General features: G+C 48.9%; 4 protein-coding genes and 1 long non-coding RNA gene across 30 annotated transcripts; 3 read left to right on the top strand and 2 right to left on the bottom strand.

Annotated features, from left to right (window-relative positions):
* Nucleotides 1-1,458: 1,458 nt before the first annotated feature.
* PSMB9 (proteasome 20S subunit beta 9) lies at nucleotides 1,459-8,272 on the bottom strand. 4 transcript variants are annotated; one of them, XM_065544190.2, is made up of 6 exons: nucleotides 7,786-8,272; nucleotides 4,862-4,929; nucleotides 3,651-3,782; nucleotides 2,909-3,038; nucleotides 2,543-2,684; nucleotides 1,459-1,639 (listed from the first exon to the last, which is right to left on the bottom strand). In XM_065544190.2, the coding sequence occupies exons 2-6, from the start codon at nucleotides 4,918-4,920 to the stop codon at nucleotides 1,512-1,514; spliced, it is 591 nt and encodes a 196-aa protein (XP_065400262.1). In that variant the 5' UTR covers nucleotides 4,921-4,929; nucleotides 7,786-8,272; the 3' UTR covers nucleotides 1,459-1,511. The 4 variants fall into 4 exon arrangements, with proteins under 4 accessions (XP_065400262.1, XP_045246583.1, XP_045246582.2 ...); XM_045390648.2 differs by having other exon boundaries at nucleotides 7,546-8,272; XM_045390647.2 differs by lacking the exon at nucleotides 7,786-8,272 and adding an exon at nucleotides 6,782-6,885.
* LOC141410127 (uncharacterized) lies at nucleotides 3,497-4,236 on the top strand. Its single transcript, XR_012433950.1, has 2 exons — nucleotides 3,497-3,601; nucleotides 4,024-4,236. It is a non-coding gene; the product is annotated as an uncharacterized lncRNA (long non-coding RNA).
* Nucleotides 7,355-15,482, top strand: TAP1 (transporter 1, ATP binding cassette subfamily B member). The gene is made up of 11 exons (XM_005553361.4): nucleotides 7,355-8,051; nucleotides 8,581-8,695; nucleotides 8,843-8,973; nucleotides 10,140-10,345; nucleotides 10,772-10,969; nucleotides 11,525-11,653; nucleotides 11,812-12,000; nucleotides 12,556-12,729; nucleotides 12,973-13,135; nucleotides 13,454-13,590; nucleotides 14,905-15,482. Exons 1-11 carry the CDS (start codon nucleotides 7,454-7,456, stop codon nucleotides 15,109-15,111), a joined length of 2,247 nt encoding a protein of 748 aa, XP_005553418.3. The 5' UTR covers nucleotides 7,355-7,453; the 3' UTR covers nucleotides 15,112-15,482.
* LOC123572913 (uncharacterized) lies at nucleotides 14,210-16,991 on the bottom strand. 22 transcript variants are annotated; one of them, XR_006697513.3, is made up of 3 exons: nucleotides 16,405-16,563; nucleotides 15,807-16,034; nucleotides 14,210-15,272 (listed from the first exon to the last, which is right to left on the bottom strand). XR_006697513.3 is itself a non-coding variant. In XM_074038392.1 (3 exons), exons 1-3 carry the CDS (start codon nucleotides 16,682-16,684, stop codon nucleotides 15,234-15,236), a joined length of 540 nt encoding a protein of 179 aa, XP_073894493.1. In that variant the 5' UTR covers nucleotides 16,685-16,991; the 3' UTR covers nucleotides 14,210-15,233. The 22 variants fall into 22 exon arrangements, 12 of the variants coding, with proteins under 12 accessions (XP_073894493.1, XP_065400260.1, XP_045246594.2 ...); XR_012433947.1 differs by having other exon boundaries at nucleotides 15,689-16,034; XR_006697512.3 differs by having other exon boundaries at nucleotides 15,807-16,109.
* On the top strand, nucleotides 15,997-20,025 carry PSMB8 (proteasome 20S subunit beta 8). Of its 2 annotated transcripts, none has more exons than XM_074038390.1 (6): nucleotides 15,997-16,400; nucleotides 17,590-17,737; nucleotides 17,899-18,010; nucleotides 18,419-18,548; nucleotides 18,945-19,149; nucleotides 19,628-20,025. In XM_074038390.1, the coding sequence occupies exons 1-6, from the start codon at nucleotides 16,119-16,121 to the stop codon at nucleotides 19,714-19,716; spliced, it is 966 nt and encodes a 321-aa protein (XP_073894491.1). In that variant the 5' UTR covers nucleotides 15,997-16,118; the 3' UTR covers nucleotides 19,717-20,025. The 2 variants fall into 2 exon arrangements, with proteins under 2 accessions (XP_073894491.1, XP_005553417.3); XM_005553360.5 differs by lacking the exon at nucleotides 15,997-16,400 and adding an exon at nucleotides 16,632-16,829.
* Nucleotides 20,026-20,228: the final 203 nt, after the last annotated feature.

Below are 20,228 nucleotides of genomic sequence, written 5' to 3' on the forward strand. Positions count from 1 at the left end.
GGGCTATTAAACTAGTGTTTTAAAATCTCAAATAAGTTAAATATCATGGCTAGAAACAACTCCAGGCATTTGTAATTTTAGATTTTTTCTTTGCACTCCAGGGGGATGTGACTGTTTTGGAGTATTTTGAATTTGTATGTTTAGCCTGAGATCCTACTAGTATTTCTGTTGAATATGCCTGTTGACTGCCCACTTGTTAGCAAAATGGCATTGAATGTTGGAACTGCAAACTACCTTAGAAATCATTCAGCACCATCTTTTGACAGAAAAGGACATAAGAGTTCACTCCCGTCACTCAGGGAGTGCAGGGCAAAGATAGAAGCAGAATTAAATTTGTTTTAATACAGTTACTCAGTCATCTGGTAACAGTTTCATAAGTGCCAACCAATGTATGGGGCTATTTGTTGCAGATTTCAAGATGATATATGGGGATTGAGGGAATGGGAAGTTTTAGGGAGTGGTAGAGGAAGGGCATATAATAAAACTAAATCCCAGGTCCCAGCCTCAGAACTTATTTTGTGACCTTGGTCAAGTGATTTAGTCCTTCTAAACCTCTATGTGTCCTATATAAGGAATAATACCTATATAGGGTTGGGTGTTTTTGTTTGTTTGTTTTTCTTTTTCTTTTCTTTTCCTTTTTTTTTTTTGTTTTTTGTTTTTTGACATAGGATCTTTCTCTGTCACCCAGGCTAGGTGCAGTGGCGCAATCACAACTCACTCTAGCCTCAAACTCCCAGGCCTAAGCGATCCTCCCACTCAGCCTCCCAAGCAGCTGGGACTACAGGCGTGCACCACCACATCCGACTAATTTTTAATATTTTTTGTAGAGACGGGGTTCTCACTATGTTGCCCAGGCTGGTCACGAACTCCTGGGCTCAAGCAATCCTCCTGCCTTGACCTCCCAAAGTGGAGGGATTACAGCGGGTTTTCCGGTTTGAATTTTAAGAGATAAAATTTATAAAACATTTAGCCAATGCCATAAATGTAGCTTCTTTTGGTTATTGTCACTATTCTTTGAAATTCACAAGTGCCCCAAAATAGTTGAGCATTTTTCATGTATTGCTCTTTAATGTGAATGAATGCATTATGAAAGGAATTCTTTTACATGTGAGTTTGCTGATAGACTTAGCTAATTCTCATGTGTGCAGGTGTCTTGCCTATCTGTCAGTCTTAGCCTCAAAGGAAAGATTCCCACCACCTCACTTGCATCCTCATCCCTTGGGCACAAGAATAAGAATTTTTATTGTTTGTAGTACTTCAAAATCATTCAGTACGTGATGACCTGTCATGTATAGTGCTCTTTATACTTCTAGTTTAGTCCCTTTTGTTTTCTCTAGGAAAGATGTTTTAGACCTGCGACAAAAGAAGAAAGAGTGTATGCTGACATCTAGGAGGGAAGAAGCGCCCTCCCCTAAGCTCCATCTCCCTGAGCACTCATTTCCCAACGACCGTACCAGGTTTTTGTCCTAGAGAGTTTATTACAAAATAAGAAAGAGAAGTCTGGGGAAGGTTCACTCATCATAGAATTTTGGCAGCTCATTGCCCAAGATGACTCGATGGTCCACACCAGCAGCTGTAATAGTGACCAGGTAGACGACACCCCCGCTTGAGCCGTCCCGGCTCATGGCCAGAGCAATAGCTGCAGAGGGTTTCAAGTTGGAGAGAGGGAGAAAGAGAATGGCTTAGCTTCAAAAATATTTTTATTCCCCCTCCATCCATATGCCTACTACTGCTTTCACCTCAAAACTCATCTTTCAGAAAGACATATTTAGTGGTGTGCTGCTAAGTCAGTGTTTTTAAAAGAAGGCTTCCATATGTGGCATCTGCTGATGTCCATGATGTAAATGCTCCCGCTATGATCAACTGCAAGTTACAAATAGCTTAACGAGCAGCTCACAAATCCTTGACTATTTAACAATCATCTCTCATGAGCGGTCCCAAGCCAGCCTCAGCACACCTCAGTACACCACTGGTTCTTTTTTTTTTTTTTTTCAGACAGGGTCTCACTCTATCACCTAGGCTGGAGTGCAGTGGTGCAATCACCGCTCACCACAGCCTTGATCTCCCCAGCTCAGATGATCTTTCCTCCTCAGCCTCCTGAGTAGCTGGGACTACAAGTGTGCACCACTATGCCCAGCTCTTTTTTTTTTTTGTATTTTTTTTTAATTGTTTTTCTGTAGAGACAGGGTTTCACCATCTTGCCTAGGCTGGCCTCAAACTCCTGGGCTCAAGTAATCCTCCTGCCTCAGCCTCCCAAAGTATTGGCATTACAGGTGTGAGCCATTGTGCTTAGCACACCACTGGTTCTTACAGTGACTGTGTATCCTCATTTGATTTACTCAGAACAGCCCTGGTTTATCCGTATTGCCCAAGAGCCCCATTGAGCTTTGCATTTGTCCTGCCCCTTTTCACTTTTAAAAGTGTACTAGTTTGGGCATTAACTTAAATGGTCACCCCTGTATTTCTCTTCCTGTTCCTCATAATCTACTTCCTTCCCATGTTTAAAAGCCCTCCCCAGGTACCCTTCCACTTGGCTGGTTACCGTCTGTGGTGAAGCGCCTGCACTCCTCTGGAGACATGCCTGGCTTATATGCTGCATCCACATAACCATAGATATAGGTGCTGCCGGAGCCACCGATGGCAAAAGGTTGTCGAGTCAGCATTCCTCCCAGGGTTCCATATACCTGGGAGAGGGATCCTCAGGTTAAAGAATCATCAAGCCCTTCCTTCCCACTGAGACATTAAGTGGTCTGTGCACCCTGCAATGAAGCCCTGGTATCTCATGTCCCAAATGTACTATACTTTCAAGTGTCCTTGGAACTCATTGCTAGAATGACATAGGACTTCCATCTCCCCCTACAGGAGTGTGGGGAAGCCCAGAGGAGAGAGCGCTTTGGGAGAAACTCACCTGACCCCCTTCATGTTGGTCCCAGCCAGCTACCATGAGATGTGCAGACAAGTCCTCTCGATATTTGTAGGTGATATTTCTCACCACATTTGCAGCAGCCAGAACAAGTGGAGGTTCCTCCAGTTCTATCCTGAAGGAAATATTAGGAATAAAGGTTGATAGAATTTTAAGTCTCACTCTCCTATACTGTTACCATCATCCCTGCTAAACGAACCCTGAAAACTATAGCTGCAATAGCTCAAACTGCAGCCTCCCTCCCACATGTACAGGGGAACCAGAGTCCCACACCACCAACTGGTAAGAACCCTTCAATTGCTCACTCTCTTTCGCTGAGCCCCACCCACATAACTTTCTTTTGGCAGCAAGGGCCCTGCCCTAATGGGGAAAAGCAGATAAGGTTACTTCCATCCCAACGACTTTGATTTCTCATACGGTAACTGCCTGATATTAGGGTGGGTCACAATATCACCTTCTTCCTGATTATTTATGTTAGGATAGTGATTTACAGCTTTTAAACTGTGTTTGCATATATAACGTGGTTCTCCAATTAACCGTCTCATAAGGTACTATATTGTCTCCACTTTACAGATGCAGAAACTGGCAGATTCAAGTGCCAGCAGCAGCCAAAACAAGAATCTTTCATTTCCTAGTGTCCAGCTCCTGGAACAGCACACTGTACAGGGATTCATGCAAGTTGGGGGAGCTCTAGTGGGTGGGGTGTCAGAACTCCAGAGCTTCATACCCATGGAGCTCCAGCTGGTAGGCAGCCATGTCGGCCACGGCTTGGGCATCGGCAGCTGAACCGGAGAGTGCACAGTAGATGCGCTGGTGCAGGGGGGACAGCTTGTCAAACACTCGGTTCACCACCGCCTCGCTGTTAGGAGGGAGTCAACAGTCACCAAGTTAAAACTCAGGAATTTTTTCTTTTTTTTTTTTTTTTTGAGACAGAGTCTCACTCTATCACCCAGGCTGGAGTTCAGTGGTGCAATATTGGGCTCACTGCAACCTTTGCCTCCCGGGTTCAAGTGATTCTCCTGCCTCAGCCTCCCGAGTAGCTGGGATTACAGGCATCAATCACCAAGCCCGGCTAATTTTTGTATTTTCATTACAGACAGGGTCTCAACATGTTGGCCAGGCTGATCTTGAACTCCTGACCTCAAATATCTGCCCACCTCGGCATCCCAAAGTGCTGAGATTACAGATGTGAGCCACTGCACCCAACCAGAACTCAGGAATTTTTGAAGGTGATCATTCAATGTCTCTCAAATTTATTTGACAAGAGAATAGCATGAAGTTTAATGCTTGGATTAAAGCAGGAGGCAAATAATCATCTCAGATATTATTAATCACTGCAGATGTTAATCAAAATTAGGTTTATTTTTCAGGCTTAGATTTTATAACAAAGCAAAAAATGCTAAGGTAAGAAAAATATGCCTCATCAATTTTTCTTTGCTATTAACAATCTATGCTATTAACATAGAACATAACTATGTTCTATGGAACATAATGTAAGTAATATTGACCTAACCCTATATACTCATTTTGCATGTGAGGAAATTGGTTAGGAGGGGGGAAAGAGACAACATAGTTCAATATATGGTAAATGAGAAACCAGGTATCTGCTTGACAGAATCATCTTTTTGATCTCTAAATACAGATGGAAAGAAGCTCCTCAAAAATCTGTCTCCTGTCCCCCACTCAGACCCTATTCCTTTACACTCATCCCTGTACACTACTGGGACAGGTCACATACGCATTCAGACCCCAGATCCTCCTCCACAAATTCAGAGACCCAAGCGCCCACCAAATAGCTTATCATAGTGGCTTTTTGGGAAGGTCAACTCCATTCCTCCAAAGCTCCGATTTGCCAGTCTTTTCATGAATGGGTAAGAAAAATGTGTATTTGAGGCCATTAGCTTCTTTCCAAATGCATACATCTTCACTTTTACTTACCCTGCAGACACTCGGGAATCAGAACCCACCACAACGCCCCCGTCAAACTCCACTGCCATGATGGTGGTCTGCAGAGACACAGAATATGGAATATCAGGGCAGGAAGAGCCTTGATGCCCTCATGTTAGAGAAGAAAAAATATTCCCAGAGAGGCGAAGTTGACTGGCTCAAAGATCACACAGTAACAGGCCAGAGCTGACTGTCAGTACAGGCTTTTTTCCCTTCATCTTTCCACTTTATCTATTGCTTCATCTGGCTGCAGGGGAATGCCACAGCGCAGCTGTGATACAACACAGAAAGAACTGTGGCCCTGAGTTCCAACTTGCCTAGTGGAATCCTCTCCACTGTAAAGAGAGAGGTGGAGATGAGGTTCCTACAGGTAGAAGTGAAGCAGCTCCACAAGTGAAAATTATCTCCATGGGAAAGGCTCCTAGTATGTGCAGATGTGGTTTAGACCCAACACAGAGCATTTGACTATGATTCTGGGAAACAAGGTCAGCCTTTTCTTTTCTTTTCTTTTGTTCACAATCCTCCACTCTCAACCCCCATTTCATCAGAAGTGAGCTCTTTCAATTTATTGAACAGTGGAAAAAATCGAGGAGGGCAGTGGTTAGCATGGCCAGCGGCAAGGCAGGAGAGAAGCAGCAAGGAACACGTAGATGGTTTAAAATAAAAGTTTCAGTTATGGAATTTCTGATCAAGAGGTAAATATCTCAGCAGCCAGGGGGGTAAATTTGTACCAAGAGAGGATTTGACTGAGAAGTTTAAGTTGACTTTTCCAGGTCAAGAAAAGAATCAAGAAAAAGTGAGGGGAGATAGAGCTACATTTTTCCTGCTGCTGAGTTGGAAGGAGTCTTAAAGATCCTCGGTTCAAATGAGGAAACCAAGTCACAGAAAATGCAAACGACTTATGCAGAGTCACACAGAATTAATAGTAGACCTGGGACTAAAATTCAGGTCTAACTCTTATCCCTTGTTTCCACTTCTACTTCCTACTTGCCACTGCTCATTTGGCAGTGAGGGGAGATTTCCCAGAGTATAAGTGGTTTCACTGTGCCTTTCTTACCAGGCTGTAAATTACTCTGGCCCCAAAGGACGCTTCTCTGAGTGTGCTTTCCGACGGACCGACTTATCATGAACAGAGGGTCAAAGAACAGGGTTAACTTCAAGTTAGAGGCTATTCCTCTGTAACAAAGCTGCCCCCAAGCCACGAGTGGTGGCAGTAGTCCAGAGCAGAAGCCAGCCAGCCAGTCTTGGGACTGCCATCTGCCCCAGGCGCCCATCCTAAGCAAAGTCCCCCCAGTGGGCACATGGGAGTGGGCAGGGAAGACACAGGGAAGGGAGCAAGGCAGCATCTGGGCCAAGGAGGAGCCTTTCTGGGTCAAGCTAGGGAAGGGCATCACTGGTTAACGCAGAACCCCCATTATCAGTGCTTGGGCTAAGAGTTACCCAGTGGCAAGTTTATCAAAAGTCTGTGTGATGAATTGGTCCTTCTCAATAAGTGCCTATATTTCCTTCTCCCAAGTGCTGTTCTACTTCACCCAGGGAACCATTTCTTCATCTCTTTGCACCATCCCCAACCCCCTTTCTTGATTTAACCAGCCCCCACTGTCTGGGACCAGAGTGAAAGCGAAAGCGCTTTAGAGTAGCTTCCCCTTGACGCTTCCAGCTAGGAGTCAAAGCACCCCCTTTTCCACCAGCCTCGCGTGCCTGGTCCCTTCACGGACACGCTAGGCGACCCCCCCCGCCCCCCAAGAAAAGAAATACCCTATGCTGACTGCGGGTTGCAAGTGCTGGCTGCTAGAGGCTACCTCCCTACGTTCCCGTCGGTCTCTGCATTCACTTCTCCGCGCTTCCAGGGTCCCCTGGCCGGTACACCTCCTCCATCCCTGTGCCAACCCTCAAGCCCAGACCCATTACCCCGGTGTGGACTTCTCCTGCCCGGGGTAAGTCCCCGGTTGGTGCTCCTGCCCGCAGCATCCCTGCCAGGCGCCGCTCTCCTCGCCGCCTGGGGCACTGGTTTCTGACCTGGGACAGCGCGCAGCGCGCAGCCAACAGCCCCGCCCCTTCGCGGCGCCGCCAGGAGGCGCCTGGGTGCTGCTGTGCGCCTTTGCGCGCTGCGCGGCGGCTTTGCGCGCGGCGCTAACCTGTATAGGGCAGATCTGCCCGGAGACAAGTGACGAGACAGCCCCGCCCTGAGGCTGGGGTGGGAAAACTGGTGCTAGTGGGAAGGCAGGAGGCAGGGAGAGGCGGGAGGGGTGTGCGTGACGGAGAAAATTGGGCACCAGGGTTGCTCCCAAGATTCTCAGATCTGATTTCCACGCTTGCTCCCAAAATAGTCTGGGCAGGCCACTTTTGGAAGTAGGCGTATCTAGTGAGCAGGCGGCCGCTTTCGATTTCGCTTTCCCCTAAGTGGCTGCGCTTCTCGCCAGCGCAGGATCAGACTGTTCCTGGGACTTTCCGAGAGCTCCGCCCTCTCTCCCTCCCCCAGCCGCCAGTAGGGGCGGACTCCGCGGTACCCAGAGCCTCAGGCCCCGCTGGAGCACGGAGAGTCCCAGGGCCGGCCGGGACCTGAACGGCGTCGGGGTGCCAATGGCTAGCTCTAGGTGCCCCGCTCCCCGCGGGTGCCGCTGCCTTCCTGGAGCTTCTCTCGCATGGCTGGGGACAGTACTGCTACTTCTCACCGACTGGGTGCTGCTCCGGACCGCGCTACCCCGCATATTCTCTCTGCTGGTGCCCACCGCGCTGCCGCTGCTCCAGGTCTGGGCGGTGGGCCTGAGCCGCTGGGCCGTGCTCTGGCTGGGGGCCTGCGGGGTCCTCAGGGCAACAGTTGGCTCCAAGAGCGAAAACGCAGGTGCCCAGGGCTGGCTGGCTGCTTTGGAGCCATTAGCTGCGGCACTGGGCTTGGCCCTGCCGGGACTTGCCTTGTTCCGAGAGTTGATCTCGTGGGGAGCTCCAGGGGCCGCGGATAGCACCAGGCTACTGCACTGGGGAAGTCACCCTAGCGCCTTCGTCGTCAGTTATGCAGCAGCACTGCCCGCAGCAGCCCTGTGGCACAAACTCGGGAGCCTCTGGGTGACCGGCGGTCAGGGCGTCTCTGGAGACCCTGTGCGTCGGCTTCTAGGCTGCCTGGGCTCGGAGATGCGCCGGCTCTCGCTGTTCCTGGTCCTGGTGATCCTCTCCTCTCTTGGTAAGGGGAACGCAGGGCAAGAGGGGAGGACATAAGGGGACCGGGACAGGAATCAAAAGTAATTGTCAGTGAGGTAGAGTAGCGTGGGTTCTGGGAAATGTGGAGCAGGGGAAGGAATCCTAGCATGGGTCTTGGAACACCACTTCAGTGTAGAAGAAACGGCATTGGACTGGCAGGGCCAGAAGTTCGAGGCTTGATTGATGGCCGGGTCTTGATTCTCTGGGCCACGCCGGAGGCGGGGAAATCCTTTGCTCTGGGGCCGAAGGGCGGGGCATCCTCATCTCTAACAGGAGGCTTTTCTACTTCATGATCTCCAGCCTTCCTAATAAAATCCTGAAAGTTCTGGTAGAGCAACCACAGGGTAGTGAGTTCCAGGGCAGCCTATTTCGGTTCGGGATTGAGACGTCAGTGTTTCCTTTCTGCTGATGCCCTCCAGAATAATGGTGAGGAGGCGTGGTGGGACCAGTCTGACTGGAACTGACCTACTTAGACTTAATATTTGTTTGTGACCTGTCTTCTCTTTCTTCAGGGGAGATGGCCATTCCATTCTTTACGGGCCGTATCACTGACTGGATTCTACAAGATGGCTCAGCCGATACCTTCACTCGAAACTTAACTCTCATGTCCATTCTCACCATAGCCAGGTCTGGGGGCTGAAAATGGGGCACCCTGCAAATGAGGGAGTTGGAAATTGGGGCTGCTGTCCAAAATGCACTTATATGGGGATACCTGGACCTTCAGTCTGTTCCCTGAACACACCCTGACCCCCTTTTTTTCCGGGTTCTTTCTAGTGCAGTGCTGGAGTTCATGGGTGACGGGATCTATAACACCACCATGGGCCACGTGCACAGCCACTTGCAGGGAGAGGTGTTTGGTGCTGTCCTGCGCCAGGAGACAGAGTTTTTCCAACAGAACCAAACAGGTTTCTCCTGAAACTCTTTCATTATACCCCATGTACTGTTTATATCCTCATACATCTGCCTTGATCTCCCCCATCCCCGCTCTCTCTCTCTCGCTCTCACACACACACACACACACATTGTTCTTTCTCATTCTTGATATACCCTCTCTCTCTGTCTCTCTCTCTCTCTCTCACACACACACACATATGCACACACACATTGTTCTTTCTCATTCTTGATATACCCTCTCTCTGTCTCTCTCTGTCTCTCTCTGTCTCTCTCTGTCTCTCTCTGTCTCTCTCACACACACACACATACGCACACACACATTGTTCTTTCTCATTCTTGATATACCCTCTGTCTCTGTCTCTCTCTCTCTCACACACACACACACACACACACACACACACACACACATACACATTGTTCTTTCTCATTCTTGATATACCTCAGGAGCAAAATATTGTCCTCCTTACCTTAAGAAAAACCTAGAGTTTTCATCTAGCATTTTCTCATAAATCTATTCCTATATATCCTTAGATAGAAACCATAGAATTTCAAACCTGGAAATTTTGAGCTCATAGAGACCAACTGCCTCATCTGACAGAGAAGGAAACTGAGGCCAAGACCCTAAATGCGAAACTGCACAGTTACATACGGCTAGAGACACACTTGGGGTTAGAACCCTGGTCCCTTGAGTGCTCCAGACACTTCAGCATGCTTTCTAGCAGCACTAGAAACTGCACAGTGACATAGGGCTAGAGACACACCTGGGGTTAGAACTCTAGTCCCAGTGAGTGCTCCACAGACTTTGGCATGCTTTCTAGCAGCACCCTCCTCCTCCATCTCTGTTATGTGACCAGTTTAAGCTCTTCCTGCCTGTGTGTATAGCATGGGACATACAGGTTCTTTAGGGAACAGAAAGCTTTCAGGAAAATGGAAATTCACATGTGCATCAATGACTTTATAATTAAAATGCAGGTCTTGGGTCAGGCCTTTCCTCTTTAACACTTATCCTCCCTGCACTGAGATTTGCAGACCTCTGCAGAACCCTAACATTGTTTCCTGCAGCCTCCTTAGAACCCCATACTGATGCCCCGACCCTGGCACCCTGGCTCATTGTTAGTTCCTCTCATCACTTGGAACCTGTCTGATTCACCTCACTCTTTTCTCCCCAACCCTGCAGGTAACATCACGTCTCGGGTAACAGAGGACACTTCCGCCCTGAGTGATGCTCTGAGTGAGAATCTGAGCTTATTTCTGTGGTACCTGGTTCGAGGCCTATGTCTCTTGGGGATCATGCTCTGGGGGTCAGTGTCCCTCACCATGGTCACCCTGGTCACCCTGCCTCTGCTTTTCCTTCTGCCCAAGAAGGTGGGAAAATGGTATCAGGTATGTTCATGGAGTTGGCCCGCACTACACAGACCCTCATCTCCCAGACTTGGCACACTCAGTTCCTCTCACATTGCTTTCAGTCCAACTTTCCTGGCGCCCTTACTGATTCTCCGTCTTCATGGAACGCCCTGTCCCTCTGGTCCATGTTCCCAGGTTGCTCAACATTAATCTTCATACTCTCTGGGTCTTGTTTTCTAGCTTCTGCCCACAATCTGTCGTTAAGAATTTGATCCCCAACCCATTCTGAGTCATTTTCCTCTTCCTTGTATTTCTTTAGTATCTAAGGGACATAGCTGTGTCTCTTTCTCTTTTCTCCCTTTCCTCTGCCTCTTCTCACCTTTAATTTCCAAATAGGTAACTCAGGTGTTAGTGTCCCTGATGGTTTGCCAACCTGTGTGACATCTCTTGTCTATGTCTCCACAGTTGTTGGCAGTGCAGGTGCGGGAATCTCTGGCAAAGTCCAGCCAGGTGGCCATTGAGGCTCTGTCGGCCATGCCTACAGTTCGAAGCTTTGCCAACGAGGAGGGTGAAGTCCAGAAGTTTAGGGAAAAGCTGCAAGAAATAAAGACACTCAACCAGAAGGAGGCTGTGGCCTATGCAGTCAACTCCTGGACCACTAGTGTGAGCACCTGAAGATGAATACCCATTCCCTTGTCCTTAAGATGCCGTAACTCCATTCCCATTCCTATGACCCTGCTCCCACTCCTCCTTTACTGGGAAATGGTTGGAAATACCAGGTTTCACCATGTTAGCCAGGATGGTCTCAATCTCCTGATCCACCCGCTTCGGCCTCCAAAAGTATTGGGATCACCGGCATGAGCCACCGTGCCCGGCTGACTGTTTCCTCATTTTTCAAAAATGGAGTGATATAACCTTCTTTATAGGGCTCTTGATGTACTAGCTGACATCACTTGAATGAAAACCTCTTGCGAAGAGTAAAATGCTCCCCAGACAAGGTGATGGTGGTGATGGTGGTGAAGATAACCGTGACTTCCATGATGTGCATTGAGTCAGACTCCCTGGGGTCTCTGGGTCATTCTCCTGTCTACCTATTGAGCCTACCGATGTCACTTGGGAGAAGGGGACTTGATATTTCCTTTATGTGAATGACTGTGGTTCTTTGTGTCCCCTCCAGATTTCTCTACCTCAGTCCCTTTTTTCCTGTGGTCTCTATAGATTTCAGGCATGCTGCTGAAGGTGGGAATCCTCTACATCGGTGGGCAGCTGGTGACCAGCGGGGCTGTAAGCAGTGGGAACCTTGTCACATTTGTTCTCTACCAGATGCAGTTCACCGTGGCTGTGGAGGTGAGGTCCTTCCACCTTCACTCCCCAGTGTGATTCCTTCCTCTGGCCCAGCACCATCTGTGTGATTTCTTTCCATTCTTTACCCTTCTCACTTCACATAATGCTGGCAAGCAGACTAGGTCTCCCACCTCACTTTCACTATTCTTACCTCCCTCTAGGTACTGCTCTCCGTCTACCCCAGAGTACAGAAGGCTGTGGGCTCCTCAGAGAAAATATTTGAGTACCTGGACCGCACCCCGCGCTGCCCACCCAGTGGTCTGTTGACTCCCTTACACTTGGAGGGCCTTGTCCAGTTCCAAGATGTCTCCTTTGCCTACCCAAACCGTCCAGATGTCTTAGTGCTACAGGTACAACCTACCACTCCCTGTATTCCACAACTATAATTCTGCCATCCTACATCTTCTTCCTACCTTCAGCCTGCTTACTGCCAAGCACATATCCTTCCTAACCCTTTAAAGATAATGGTAAGCATTGTCTGTTCCACAAATCTTCCCCAAACTCGAGAACCCAGTTTGGGCTTCCAAAGAGAATGGGAGAAGAGGTTTCGAAGCGAGTGCTCTCACATTCCAAGGAACTGCTGCAGCAAAATCTGTGTCTTCGGTCTTCCATCTTTCCTTCTCCTTTGTAATTTGGAATGTGATTTTTCATTTCCTGGTGGTATCTGACATCAAGTGTGTGGCCTAGTGGTGCTGGGTGTCTGCCCTTGTCTTTGCCACATCTTCTATCTCTACTCCTTGGGGAGGCATCACCCAGACAGAGATCTGTGCATGTGGGAGGGTAGGAGTTGCTATGTTTCCCTCTTTTCCTTCTGGGGTAAGACATCATGCTATGTAACAAGGCAATAACACCCTATAGGTTAGAGGCCTTGGTAGCCTCTTATTGTGTGCTTCTCTGGCCTCTAGGGGCTGACATTCACCCTACGCCCTGGCGAGGTGACGGCGCTGGTGGGACCCAATGGGTCTGGGAAGAGCACAGTGGCTTCCCTGCTGCAGAATCTGTACCAGCCCACCGGGGGACAGCTGCTGTTGGATGGGAAGCCACTTCCCCAATACGAGCACCGCTACCTGCACAAGCAGGTATGCAAGAAGGTGGCATGAAGGAAGGCAGGGAGCATCAACTAAGAAGAGCGTTCTTACTGAGCACTCTGAAAGGGGAGTTAGGGAATGATAAGAGACCTTGGGTGGAGATGGTGGTGTGGTCAGGAGGGAGGTAGTATGATTTCGTGACATGTTCTCAATAAAGATTTTGAGTCTTCAATCTCCAGATAACCATACTCCCGTGTGCCTTGTTCTATGACTCTTCATCATATTTCATCTCAGGTGGCTGCAGTGGGACAAGAGCCACAGGTATTTGGAAGAAGTCTTCAAGAAAATATTGCCTATGGCCTGACCCAGAAGCCAACTATGGAGGAAATCACAGCTGCTGCAGTAAAGTCTGGGGCCCATAGTTTCATCTCTGGACTCCCTCGGGGCTATGACACAGGTACTCTCTCCACTCATCTCACCACCCAGCCATCTTTACCTTTGCTGAAACCCCAGTAGTCTTGCCTTTATCCTTCAGTTCCTCCTGACTCATGGACATCAATTTGAAGTTGTAAGGTCGTGCTCCTATGGCTTCTTCATCCTGACATCCTCAGGATTCTGTTCACCCTCCCAGAATCTCCCCTATCCAGCTACAACTGTCAGATCTTGGTGTGTGTGAGTGCGTGAATGCATGAGTGTGTCTGCGTGCATGTGCATGTGTGTATATGCACACACACATATGGCTCTACAGTTCTCATCTTGGCCCTTTGCTCTGCAGAGGTAGGCGAGGCTGGAAGCCAGCTGTCCGGGGGTCAGCGACAGGCAGTGGCGTTGGCCCGAGCATTGATCCGGAAGCCATGTGTACTTATCCTGGATGATGCCACCAGTGCCCTGGATGCAAACAGCCAGTTACGGGTGAGGCAGTCATCTTCTTAATGCCTATATCCCACCCCATCTTGCCTCTTTTATACATCTTCCGTTAGTTTTACTAACATCATAATTATACAAACCAGTCCTTGCAATTCTCAGTTCCCAAATCCAGTTCCATTGGATGCCTCCCCAAGGAGTAGAGATAGAAGACAAGGCAAAGACAAGACACCTAGCACCAGTTAAAAGAGACTATTGACAAACTACAGACTGACTTTCTTTCTTTCATTTTTTTCTTTTTTTTTTTTTTTGGACAATATCTCACTCTGTTGCCCAAGCTGGAGCGCAGTGGCACAATCTTGGCTCACTGCAGCCTCAACCTCCTGGGCTCAAGCGATTCTCCCCTCAGCCTCCAGAGTAGCTGGGACTACAGACATACGCCACCATGCCTGGTTGACTTTTGTATTTTTAGTAGAGATGGGGTTTCACCATGTTGCCCATGCATGAGTGTGTCTGTGTGCATGTGCGTGTGTGTACATGGCTTTGAATTCCTGAGCTCAGGTAGTCTGCCCACCTCAGCCTCCTAAAGGGCTGGAGTTATAGGTGTGAGCCACCGAGCCCAATCCTATAGACTCAATTTCTAAAGCGAAACATAACAAAAAAGCCATCCTCATAATATTGTTTATTTTTAAATTTTTTTTGGTACAGACAGGGTCCCACTATGTTGCCTAGGCTGGCCTTGAACTCCTGGGCTCAAGTGATCTTCCCACTTTGACCTCCCAAAGTGCTAGGATTAGAGGCATGAGCCACTGGGCCCAGCCCATCCTAATCATAATATTAATTAAGCTAGTCTCTTTACACACACTGCCACTCATTTATTCATTAGGAATCCTTCTGAGCTAGGCATTTATCATCATTCTACAGATGACAAAATGGAGGCTAAAAGAGATTGAATAAGCTGCTCATATAGAGGTCATATAGCTTTTGAGTGGTGCAGCCTTGACCCAAATTTGGATCTGCCTGACTTGAAGGCTCACCTCTTTACTACTAAGTTATATTTCCTTAAAATCTAATATAAAAATTCCAAGTCCATGGGTAGAGAAGAGGACTATTCAATAGTCTTTATTCTTCTGTCATGTGTTTCACTCTAGGACTCTCACTTTGATCCCACTTTTGCACCCTTCATTTAAAACAGTTCTTAATGAAACAAAGGGTTTGCAGAGAAGTACTCAGAATGGGAAACTTTGGTGTCCTTAGGGTTGTTGGCAGAGTCAACAGTGATCCTGTGAGGTCAGTCCCAGCCCTGGAAACAAAGGTGGCTCCCTGGGCTCCCAGCTCTGATGGTCCGATGTCTTTCCTCAGGTGGAGCAGCTCCTGTATGAAAGTCCTGAGCGGTACTCTCGCTCAGTGCTTCTCATCACCCAGAACCTCAGCCTGGTGGAGCAGGCTGACCACATCCTCTTTCTGGAAGGAGGCACTATCCGGGAGGGGGGAACCCACCAGCAGCTCATGGAGAAAAAGGGGTGCTACTGGGCCATGGTACAGGCTCCTGCAGATGCTCCAGAATGAAAGCCTTCTCAGACCTGCGCACTCCATCTCCCTCCCTTTTCTTCTCTCTGTGGTGGAGAACCACAGCTGCAGAGTAGGCAGCTGCCTCTAGAAGGAGTTACTTGAAATTTACTTTGAGTGTGTTACCTCCTTTCCAAGCTCCTCATGATAATGCAGACTTCCTGGAGGACAAACACAGGATTTGTAATTCCTTGGTGTGACTGGGTTTAGAGCCAGGGTTGATGCTTTGGTGTGGCCAGCACTCTGAAAACTGAGAAATGTTCAGAATGTACAGAAAGATGATCAGCTATTGTCAATAGGACTGAAGGCGTATGCTGGCCCATAAACACCCTGTAGGTGCTTGATATTTATAATAAAATTGGTGTTTTGTACTGTGGTTTCTTATGTTTCCGGCACACCAAAGTGCAGCGCACTTTTCAGCGCGGGGTGTCTCGTCTTTTATTATCCTCAATGTTTTACCCCCTAAGTGCATCATTTTTTCCCTTAAGCTTTTTAATTCCTATGAGGCCCCTTCCACTTCCCCCATCCCCTTACGCCCACCCCCAAGAATGAGCAAGACCCCGGCTACAGGGCCCACCAAAGCACCAGCGGCCGCAGCTCAGAGCCGTGGCCTCTCCAAGGTGGCAGATGGGGCGGGCGCGGCCAGAGCAAGTGCCAGGGGGGAACGGAGGGACTGGGCGCGCCTCACAACTCACCACCTCGCCCGCTTCGGTCCTTCCTGGCTCGCCTGGCTGCGAAGCGGCACCTGGAGGGGAAACCTCAGAACAGTAGGCGGGATTGTCTAGTAAATATCTCCCATTCAGGGAGGTCCAGGTCGTGTGACGTCGACAGTTGCTGGGTAGATGAGGCCAACACATGTTGCAAGGAGAGGCGTGGTTTAGAGGCGTGAAACTCCGCAGTGCTCGGCCAAGCAAGGAGCAATGCTAGGAAGAGCGGGCAGAAGGGGCACGCTCTTGTGGGTGACTACAGGTTAGGAGACCGTTGAACTGGGAGGGGCCCTAGGATGGATGCCGTGGAAAGATTCAGAGACTGCGGCCTCTCCCTGGCGCCCCCTTCCCCTACACGCGGCGGTTATATTCTGTTGCAGTTGCCCCAGGACCTGTTCCCAAGACTCTGCCCCCTCTCACTTCTGTCCCTCCTGGTTTTGTAAAGTGATGCTCATAGGAACCCCCACCCCGCGTGAAACGACTCCCAGCTCCTGGCTGACTTCCAGTCTTCTGGTTGAGGCTGCGCCTTTAGATGACACGACCCTACCCACCCCTGTTTCCAGCAGATGCCCAAGCCTGGAAGTACCTCTTACTGTAACCCATCGCCAAGGGGGCTTTTGAAGGCGCCCGTCGCTTTCTCGCTTTCTTCGGACAACCCTTGACCCATCGTTCTCCCGACCCCCATAAAGGGAGAGCAGAGAAGACGGTCCCCAATATGATAGTCTTGGTCCAGGCACTAACTGTCCTTTTCTCGGAAAAGGCAGGGGGATGTGGAAAAGATTCTGGTTCCCTCCCCTTCGATCTGTGGCTTTCGCTTTCACTTCCTCCTCCGAGAACCGACAGATCTCCGGGTGCTGGGCGGTCATGGCGCTACTGGATGTATGCGGAGCCCCCCGAGGGCAGCGGCCGGAATGGGCTCTCCGGGTCGCGGGAAGCGGGCATCGCTCGGACCCAGGACACTACAGTTTCTCTATGCGGTCTCCAGAGCTCGCCTTACCCCGGGGAATGCAGGTCGGGGCTGTAGGGGAACCCTCAGGGATGAGGGAAGGCGGGTGCTGAGGAGTGGAGGGTCGCCTGAGAGGAGGAGGCGAGAGTGGGAGCGCGGGGGACAGGGTGGGGGGCAGCCTTCAGTCCTGGAGAGCGCCAGACCCAAAGAAGAGGCCACGTGGGGATGGGGCCTGAGAGGAGGAAGTGCAAGTTAGGACAAAGAGTTACAGGTGAGGTGGGGGCTCCCAAAGGAAGACAAGAGAGCTTTCCTGCCCTTGTCCACACACAAATCGTGGGGCCTTTTTCATGGGGTTATCACATGATATAGGAGCTGTATGGTGTCTTGGGAAACCTATGAACTTTGCCTGCTGGCCTCGTCTCAGCAACTCACTTTTGCGCGACTTAGAACAAGTCACTTAGTCTAGGTCCCAAGCCCCTCTTCTGTAAAATGAGGATACTGTTACTAAACGGTGTTTTGTGAGGGTCGAATGGTTTATGCGTGGGAGAAACACTTTAAGTCACTCTCAAAGTTTTTTCATTATGGTAACAAGTGCTTGCTTTCATTTCTATTGTGCTGGAAAATGGAAAAAGTTGATACAGCATACCTCTTCTTTTCCTTCTCCCAAGTCATTTCCTTCTAGATATGGGTTATTAACTGTTTCATTTATTGATGGTTAGATAATTTGTGCATATCTCCTCACCCTCATACTCTCTAAAACCTTTTCCTGGAGCCTCTTACTACAGAATGTTTCATTGCCTTTCTCTACCTCTTTTCTCTTATCAGCCCACAGAATTCTTCCAGTCTCTGGGTGGGGAAGGAGAAAGGAACGTTCAGATTGACATGGCCCATGGCACCACCACGCTTGCCTTCAAGTTCCAGCATGGAGTGATTGTAGCAGTGGATTCTCGGGCCTCAGCTGGGTCCTACATTGGTGAGTCTATACACTCCAGCAGGCTCCAGAATCTGGGGGGCTGGGCTCCCCTTTCTACAGGAGGCCAACTCTGCAGCTAAGTGGAAGTGGATATTGATTTAGGACACATTGGGGGATCTGTGGGGTCATCCCTTCTCTCCCAAAACTCCATCTTCTTCCAGCTACCTTACGGGTGAACAAGGTGATTGAGATTAACCCTTACCTGCTTGGCACCATGTCTGGCTGTGCAGCAGACTGTCAGTACTGGGAGCGCCTGCTGGCCAAGGAATGCAGGTAAGTGAGGCCTCTCATCTTCTTTTCTTAGTCTAGTGGTTAATCCCTGGATCTCTCAGATCATTGCTCCTTACTCTTGTCCTATGCGGTCCATCTTAGTGCTAATAGCATATTTCACAAAACAGCTTTTTGGTGATAAGAACCTTCTCCCAAATCTCAGCCTGTGCTCCACACATAAGCCAGATAATATGTCAGTTATTTAACACTGACACATCCACCCCGGTAGGATAGTATCATTTACTAGGCTGCCTTTGTATGCTTCAGATACTTTAAATTCCAAATCTTTCTCTCATCTTTAGATCCTACAAAATAATTCCTTTCCAATGCTTATCTCTTCAATCGTTTCCTGTCTCATCAAGTTGGAAACAGCTAACCTCCCTTCCCTCACTGCACTTTGTCCTCACCCAGGCTGTACTATCTGCGAAATGGAGATCGTATTTCGGTGTCGGCAGCCTCCAAGCTGCTGTCCAACATGATGTGCCAGTACCGGGGCATGGGCCTCTCTATGGGCAGCATGATCTGTGGCTGGGATAAGAAGGTGGGTGCTCTCCATTCTCCATGTTCCCCCACCATGTCCCCCATGGATGACATATGTTTCCCATCATATGCTCCTACTCCCTCCCTGACAAGATGCATGGCATATAGAGCGCTTGGTTATAGAACTGTTCCAGTATATCCATGGACTATTTATTGACCCAGATATGAATCATTTCGTGTGTTTTGTAAGCTTGTCCCTTTTGTTAAATAGTTGACTTCAAGTTTGTTTTTTCTTTTTTATTTCCAAAGTTCTATGACTTTACCAGAGTGATTTCCTAATTCTAGTGTTCTTGTGGTAATATTAATTCTTTTGTCCACTTTTTATGACTCACATTTGAACCTCCATATTACCAACATCTTCCTCTCCAATTTCAGCCTGAAATCTTTCATCTTACAGGGTCCTGGACTCTACTACGTGAATGAACATGGGACTCGGCTCTCAGGAAATATGTTCTCCACTGGTAGTGGGAACACTTATGCCTATGGGGTCATGGACAGTGGCTATCGGCCTAATCTTAGCCCTGAAGAGGCCTATGACCTTGGCCGCAGGGCAATTGCTCATGCCACTCACAGAGACAGCTATTCTGGAGGCGTTGTCAATAGTAAGAGACCAATGCTCCCACCATCATGTCTGGGAGGAATCAGCGGGCGGTTGGGGGGTGATTTAAGATTGAGAAACTAGCCTGGCCAAGATGAAACCCCATCTCTACTAAAAATACAAAAATTTGCCGGACATGGTGACGGGTGCCTATAGTCCCAGCTACTTGGGAGGCTGAGGCAGGAGAATCACTTGAACCTGGGAGGTGGAACTTGGCAGTGAGCCAAGATCATGCCATTGTACTCCAGTCTGGGCCACAGAGCGAGACTCTGTCTCAAAAGAAAAAAAAAAAAGATTGAAAGACTCAAAGGAGGGAGAGTGGTAGGAAGGAAATTTTCAGAGTCAGAAGAAGGGCATTAAAGGCCCAGTCATACGGTTTTAAGCCTGCGCATGTGTCTTGTTGCTGCCTTCAACGTAACATCAGTGACAGGAACTTGCTGAGCTGAAAGGTGACTCCGAGTTCTTTTCTCATTTGTCCACAGTGTACCACATGAAGGAAGATGGTTGGGTAAAAGTAGAAAGTACAGATGTCAGTGACCTGCTGCACCAGTACCGGGAAGCCAATCAGTAATGGTGGTGGTGGCAGCTGGGCAGGTCTCCTCCGGGAGGGCTTGGCCGACTCAGGGCTGAGCCACGTTAAGTCCCAGAAGAAGAGGCCTAGCCTGAGCCAAAGACAGAGTACGGGCTCAGCAGTCAGAGGAGGTGGTGACGTGCATCTTCTGCGTGTTCTCTATCTGAACAAGTGTTTCCCCCAGGGAAGCTTCTGGGTGCCCCACTAAGTAGAATAAAGAAAAACGGTTATAAATGCCTCTTGTGGCTGAATGGGGTTGGGCCTGTGGTTGTTGGGTGGGGCAGGAAATAAAGAGACACTTTTTCTGGAGAAGAGACTCAGACCCTTATCTAAGAAATGTGGCCTTACCACATATTTCTTCCTGGGGTTTCCTTGAAGGCTGTTCATTGTTGTCCATGGACATTTATTTGCAATTTCACATAGGTTAGGGTCCTTTCCATAGAGGGACACCTGGGGACTCCTGTGTGCTCCATTGTTAATGGTTTGAGGAACAGGGAGTAGGGCACCTAGGA

This window comes from Macaca fascicularis, chromosome 4 (assembly GCF_037993035.2).
Source record: "Macaca fascicularis isolate 582-1 chromosome 4, T2T-MFA8v1.1".
NCBI lineage: Eukaryota > Metazoa > Chordata > Mammalia > Primates > Cercopithecidae > Macaca > Macaca fascicularis.

Excerpts from the sequence above, each read along its gene's own strand:
- PSMB8 (XM_074038390.1), top strand. The coding sequence starts at position 16,119 with ATGCCGTGGAAAGATTCAGAGACTGCGGCCTCTCCCTGGCGCCCCCTT. Across the intron at positions 17,738-17,898 it reads CTCAGCTGGGTCCTACATTG|CTACCTTACGGGTGAACAAG; the intron begins GTGAGTCTATAC and ends ATCTTCTTCCAG. Across the intron at positions 18,011-18,418 it reads CTGCTGGCCAAGGAATGCAG|GCTGTACTATCTGCGAAATG; the intron begins GTAAGTGAGGCC and ends GTCCTCACCCAG.
- LOC123572913 (XM_065544186.2), bottom strand. The coding sequence starts at position 16,684 with ATGACCGCCCAGCACCCGGAGATCTGTCGGTTCTCGGAGGAGGAAGTG. Across the intron at positions 16,035-16,369 it reads GGCATCTGCTGGAAACAGGG|CATTGCTCCTTGCTTGGCCG; the intron begins GTGGGTAGGGTC and ends CGCTCTTCCTAG. Across the intron at positions 15,273-15,688 it reads CTGCGGCCGCTGGTGCTTTG|GAAGTCTGCATTATCATGAG; the intron begins GTGGGCCCTGTA and ends TTTGTCCTCCAG.
- PSMB9 (XM_045390647.2), bottom strand. The coding sequence starts at position 6,841 with ATGCTGCGGGCAGGAGCACCAACCGGGGACTTACCCCGGGCAGGAGAA. Across the intron at positions 3,039-3,650 it reads TACCAGCTGGAGCTCCATGG|GATAGAACTGGAGGAACCTC; the intron begins GTATGAAGCTCT and ends TATTTCCTTCAG. Across the intron at positions 2,685-2,908 it reads ACCAACATGAAGGGGGTCAG|GTATATGGAACCCTGGGAGG; the intron begins GTGAGTTTCTCC and ends TCCCTCTCCCAG.
- TAP1 (XM_005553361.4), top strand. The coding sequence starts at position 7,454 with ATGGCTAGCTCTAGGTGCCCCGCTCCCCGCGGGTGCCGCTGCCTTCCT. Across the intron at positions 12,730-12,972 it reads ACCGCTACCTGCACAAGCAG|GTGGCTGCAGTGGGACAAGA; the intron begins GTATGCAAGAAG and ends ATTTCATCTCAG. Across the intron at positions 13,591-14,904 it reads ATGCAAACAGCCAGTTACGG|GTGGAGCAGCTCCTGTATGA; the intron begins GTGAGGCAGTCA and ends GTCTTTCCTCAG.